Consider the following 5563-nt stretch of genomic DNA (forward strand, 5'->3'; position numbering starts at 1 on the left):
TCCTCCTCCTCCTCCTCTTCTTCTTCTTCTTCTTCTTCTTCTTCTTCTTCTTCTTCTTCTTCTTCTTCTTCTTCTTCTTCTTCTTCTTCTTCTTCTTCATCTCCAGCCGACAGAGATCAGTTCCCCTGGAGAAAATGGCTGCTTCGGATGGTGGACTCTATGGCATTAGACCCGCATGGAAGTCCCTCCGCCCACCCAACCCCGCCCTCCTCAAAATCTCCAGGTATTTCCCAACTGGGAGCCGGCAACGTGCTGCAAAAGGAAGCAGGGCTTCATTCTGGGAGGGACGTCCCGCCCCCACCCCCGCTCACCTCCCAAACTCCTCCTGGGACCAGGTGAACCGAAAACATTACCTTCTTGTTGTCTTTCTCTCCAGAAGAATCGTCCCGGACTTGGTAGTTGTGCAGGTCCACAAATCTCTTCATTTCAAACGAATCCCCTTTCCGCTTGCAGATGAGGAGGGCCTTGTCCAGGAGGAAAGCGTACCTGGAGAGAAGCTTCCCTTGAGAAAAGGCGGCAAAGCTGAGCTAGAGAGAGGGTACCCAGCTCTGGGTGGGAAAATTCCTGGAGATTTGGGGGGTGGAGTCTGAGGAGGGCGGGGCTTGGGGGAGGGGAGGGGCCTCCGCAGGGTAAAATGCCACAGAGCCCACCCTCCAAAGCAGCCATTGCCTCCAGGGGAGCTGCTCTTGGTAACCTGGAGGTCAACTGTAACTCTGGGAGACCTCCAGGCCCCACAGGGAGGTTGGTAACCATAGCACCAGGCCTCTGCTTCCTCCCTTCATTCCCATCCGCGCTAGGAGGCCTGCCATGCGTCGTCACCTGTCCATCTTGGAGCGCTTCTCTCCACCCACGACCTTGACCTCTCCGTCGATTTTCGGCCTCCCGAAGTGAGCCAAGGACTGGGTCTAGGAAGAAGGAAGACAGCTTTGCTCGCTCACAGGATGTCAGGTCTGGAGCCCGCCAATGTTCTCTCTACGCTGAGTGAGTGTGAGCTGGCTCGCAGTTTTTTAGCCTTCGGCTCACACATTTTTGCCTTCGCTCACAGAGGATGGCTCCAGAGCAAACTAACTTATGCAGAGGCCAAATCGCTCACTCACAACTTTAATGCCAGGAGCTCACAAAGTAGACTTTTTGCTCGCGAGACTCCACAGCTTAGAGGGAGCATTGGAGCCAGCCTATGGAGGTCAAGCTCCTCCACATCTAACGGCTAATGTCAGAGCACCTATTCCATGCTGGGTTCAAAATGCATTGCAGTGAACAGCTCTACATTATTAAGTGATTTCAGGAACGAGACCGAAACCACAGGGCGAAAGCACTAAACCACACCCAAACACACCCCACAGGGCGAAATGCAATAAACCACACCCAAACACACCCCACTCCCAACGATAGGCTATTTACATAACAGAGGTTTCTCACTGGTCACTTCCAGAGTCCATGTGGGCTATTGCTCTAGAGCTCCAGGCTCAGCCAGTCTCTGGTATATAGTTCTGACACACAGGGCTTTTCTGGTAGAAAAAGCCCAGCAGGAACTCATTAGCATAATAGGCCACACCCAACAGCAGGAACTCATTAGCCTATTAGGCCACACCCCTGACAGCACAGCTCATTAGCCTATTGGGCCACACCCCCATGTTACCAGAAGTGTGGTCATCCAGCCATACCCACCTTTTGCTTCTTATTCCATTTACCTTGTTTGTTGTCAACACCCAGGGCTTTTTTTGGAGCAGGAACTCCTTTGCATGTTAGGCCACACACCCCTAATGTAGGCAGTCCTAATGAGTTTCTGCTGTTGGGTGTGGCCTATTATGCTAATGAGTTCCTGCTGGGTGTGGCCAACTCGGGAGCCAGCCGGAACTCCGTCCCTGTGCGTTCCTGCCCCAAAATAGCCCTGCTGACACATAACACCACCAGTGACCAGGGGCCAGCCCACTGGGCCTCGGAGCCCTTCTGGAAGGAAAATGGGGCTCTCACAGGAACATTGAGTTCAGGGGTGGGCTTTCAGGAGCCCTTTGCCAAAACCAGAGAGAGGAAAGACCTGCAAGTGAAGGCGGCTCAGCAACTCTCAATGGAAGGACATCTGAATGATGCACGCAAGAGTCTGGAGAAGAGCTGGAAGAGGGGAGCGGATGTCCCTCAGCAGGAGAGAACACCACGCCATCCACCCTCCAAAGGAGCCATTCTTTCCAGGGCGACGACCCTTGGTCATCTGGAGATCACTTGTAATAGCGAGAGATCTCCAGGTGCCACCTGGAGGGTGGCAACATTCCTAGTGAAGCCCTCAATGACTGGCTAAAGGTCGGGTCAACTTTGGCTGGCCACATTCCTCACAAGCAATCTTCTGTCTCTCTCTTTCGTAACAGGTAGGATGGCAACACGCTCCAGTCTTCCTCCTCCTCCTTTTTCCTCCCCAGGGAAGTCATAGAATCCTAGGATCATAGAGTTGGAAGGGGCCATACAGACCATCTAATTCTAGTCCAACCTATGGAGGTGGCAACTGCCTTGAAGAGGGGATGAGACCAATGCCTCAGGGAGGAGAGGTGTTGCAACAGCTATTGTTATGTTTTATCTATTTACTAGGTGCAAGGCCCGTTGCGGGAAGAGAGACAACGAGACCTAGAGAGAGGCCGCCGGAGGGGCCCCCCCCCACGCATTGGTAAAGGAGAGCGCGGCAGCTCCCTGGAAGCCAGGCTCCGCCTCCCCCCACCGCGTGCTGGAGGCGGCGGGGCAAGCCAGCCGGCCTCATCCCTACTCTGTCGGTGCAGGCGGGGGGGGGGGCCCTCTGGGGGAACTAAACATTCCCAGGGCCCTCAGCCTTTCCTCGCAGGGCTCAGTCTCCAGACCCCTGATCATCCTCGTCACTCTCTTCCACACCCTCTCGATTTTGCCCACATCCTTTTGGAAGTGAGGCCTCCAGAACTGCACACAGGACTCAGGGTGTGGCCTGACCAAGGCGGTCTACAGAGGGGCTACAACCTCCTGCAATTTCAATACCATGGCCCTTCTGATACAACCCAAGACTGGATTTGCCTTTTTTTGCCATCGCATCACAGTGTTTCCAACACTGGGTGAGCAACAGAAATCCCAGCGATGATGGGAAAAGTTTCACCCGCTGAATTTCTACTGCTACCCATCTCTTCAAGGCACCAGAAGACACGCGGCAGCCGAGGGCATGGAGGATTGACACACACCCCCACCTCAAGCAAGCTTGTTCCTTACTCAATCTGATCTGATAAGCCGCTGTAGATCTCATCGTCGGCAATGCTTTCCTCAGTAGGGAACGGCCTGTAAAGGAAGACAGATGAGTCAGAGGATCAGGCGATGATGCTCGCAAGGGGAAGGAAACAACTGTACTGATAGCCGGGGCCCATTTATAGTGGGATGGAGGTGGTTTCTCCCAAACATCTCAGCTCCCTTGCTGTGACCATTAAACCCTGCAGAGAGCTCAGCTCAGGAATGGTTGCCAGCAGTATTCCCTCTAAGCTGAGTGAGTGTGAGCCGGCTCACAGTTTTTTAGCCTCCAGCTCACACATTTTTGTCTTAGCTCAGGAAAGATGGACTCCAGAACAAACTGATTTATGCAGGAGCCAAACGACTCCCTCACAACTTTAATGGCAGTAGCTCACAAAGCTGAATTTTTGCTCACAAGACTCCACAGCTTAGAGGGAGCACTGCTTGCAACCAGTGTTCCCTCTAAGCTGAGTTAGTGTGAGCCAGCTCACAGTTCTTTAGCCTCCGGCTCACAGATGTTTGCCTTAGCTCAGGAACGAGGGCTTCAGAGCAAGCTAATGCAGTGGCCAAATCACTCGCTCACAAACTTTAATGCCGGTCACTCACAAAAGTAGAATTTTTGTTCACAGGACTCCACAGCTTAGAGGGAGCATTGCTTGCAACCAGTGTTCCCTGTAAGCTGAGTTAGTGTGAGCCAACTCACAATTCTTTAGCCTCCGGCTCACGGATTTTTGCCTTAGCTCAGGAAGGAGGGCTCCAGAGCAAGCTAATTTATGCGGCAGCCCAATCGCTCGCTCACCACTTCAATGCCAGGAGCTCACAAAGTAGAATTTTTGCTCACAGGACTCCACAGCTTAGAGGGAGCATTGAAGGTATACCCATTCCACAGTATGTGGATTGAAATTTTCATTTCCCTCTTGAGAGTCTGGCACCTCTCTCTCTCTCTCTTTTTTAAAGCCCTGAAATACATGCATTATCAAACCTTTAAAAGGTAAAGGTAAAGGTCTCCCTTGCTCGAAAGCCAGTCGAGTCTGACTCTAGGGTTGCAGTGCTCATCTCCGTTTCCAAGCCGAAGAGCCAGCACTGTCCGAAGACGTTTCCGTGGTCATGTGGCTGGCATGATTAAACACCAAGGCGCACGGAACGCTGTTCCCTTCCCACTGAAGTGGTACCTATTTATCTACTTGCATACAGGATAAATAGACTTATTTTGGAGCACTCTTTCATGGGTCCATCTGAAAAAACGGGCCATTGAAATGTCTGCCAGCTCCGGGTTGGGAAATACCTGGAGACTTTGGGGGTGGAGCCAGGAGAGGGCGGGGCTTGGGGAGGGGAGGGGCCTCAGCAGGGTATAAGCCACACGGTCCGCCCTCCAAAGCAGCCATTTTCTCCAGGGGAGCTGGTCTTTGTAGCCTGGAGACCAGTTGTGATTCCGGGAGATCTCCAGGCAGCGCCTAGAGGTTGGTGACCCCACCCACAGGTGGCTGCCACCAGTGAAAAGCATCGGCACTTACACGAAGCCCTTGCTCTGGGCCACTTGTGTCCAGGAGAGGATGGATAAAGCATCGATCACCTGCGGGAAGAAAGAGAGAGAGGTGCTGCCATTTGCAGAATTTGGGCTGCAGCAAGTGTGGCGGGAGACAACAGAATTATTCGTTTGTTTCCTAAAAATATTTTGACCCTGCCGTTTCCCTCCGAACCACGCCAGCTTCTGGTGATTAAAACGACACGTGTGAAAAGCAGAGGCCAATAATGCACAATGGACCCAGACAGAGTTCCCTCTAAGCTGAGTCAGTGTGAGGTAGCTCACAGTTTTTTAGCCTCCGGCTCACCCATTTTTGTCTTAGCTCGGGAAGGAGGGCTCCAGAGCACACTCATTTATGCCGTAGTCAGGTCGCTCGCTCACAACTGTAATGCCAGCAGCTCACAAAGTAGGATTTCTGCTCACAGGACTCCACAGCTTAGAGGGAGCATTGCTCCAGAGCAAACTGAGAGCTGGTTTGGTGTAGTGCTTGAGTGCGCGGACTCTAATCTGGGAGAACCGGGTTTGAGTCCCCACTCCTCCTCTCGCAGCTGCTAGATGACCTTGGGCAAGCCGTAGTTCTGACAAGAGCTGTCCTTGAAAAAGAGCAGTTACCGTCAGAGTTCTCTCAGCCCCACCGACCTCACAGGGTGTCTGTTGTGGGGAGGGGAAGGAGATCGTAAGCCGCTCTGAGACACCTTTGGGTAGTGAAGGGCAGGGAAGAAGAAGAAGAAGAAGAAGAAGAAGAAGAAGAAGAAGAAGAAGAAGAAGAAGAAGAAGAAGAAGAAGAAGAAGAAGAAGAAGAAGAGG

The 5563-nt window shown here is 52.6% G+C and overlaps 1 protein-coding gene across 1 annotated transcript in view; it reads right to left on the bottom strand.

The window, feature by feature from the left end:
* Positions 1-5563, bottom strand: part of VAV1 (vav guanine nucleotide exchange factor 1) — a gene marked incomplete at its 5' end in the record, with an annotated part of 52087 nt that overhangs the window by 37170 nt on the left and 9354 nt on the right. Inside the window, 5 exons of the mRNA XM_015413055.1 lie at positions 354-486; positions 820-905; positions 3110-3134; positions 3220-3285; positions 4746-4804. Of these exons, the coding sequence (XP_015268541.1) occupies positions 354-486; positions 820-905; positions 3110-3134; positions 3220-3285; positions 4746-4804 (369 nt within the window). The remainder of the gene's footprint in view (positions 1-353; positions 487-819; positions 906-3109; positions 3135-3219; positions 3286-4745; positions 4805-5563) is intronic.

The sequence above is a fragment of the Gekko japonicus genome, unplaced genomic scaffold (genome assembly GCF_001447785.1).
Source record: "Gekko japonicus isolate JY-2015 unplaced genomic scaffold, Gekko_japonicus_V1.1 scaffold2661, whole genome shotgun sequence".
NCBI lineage: Eukaryota > Metazoa > Chordata > Lepidosauria > Squamata > Gekkonidae > Gekko > Gekko japonicus.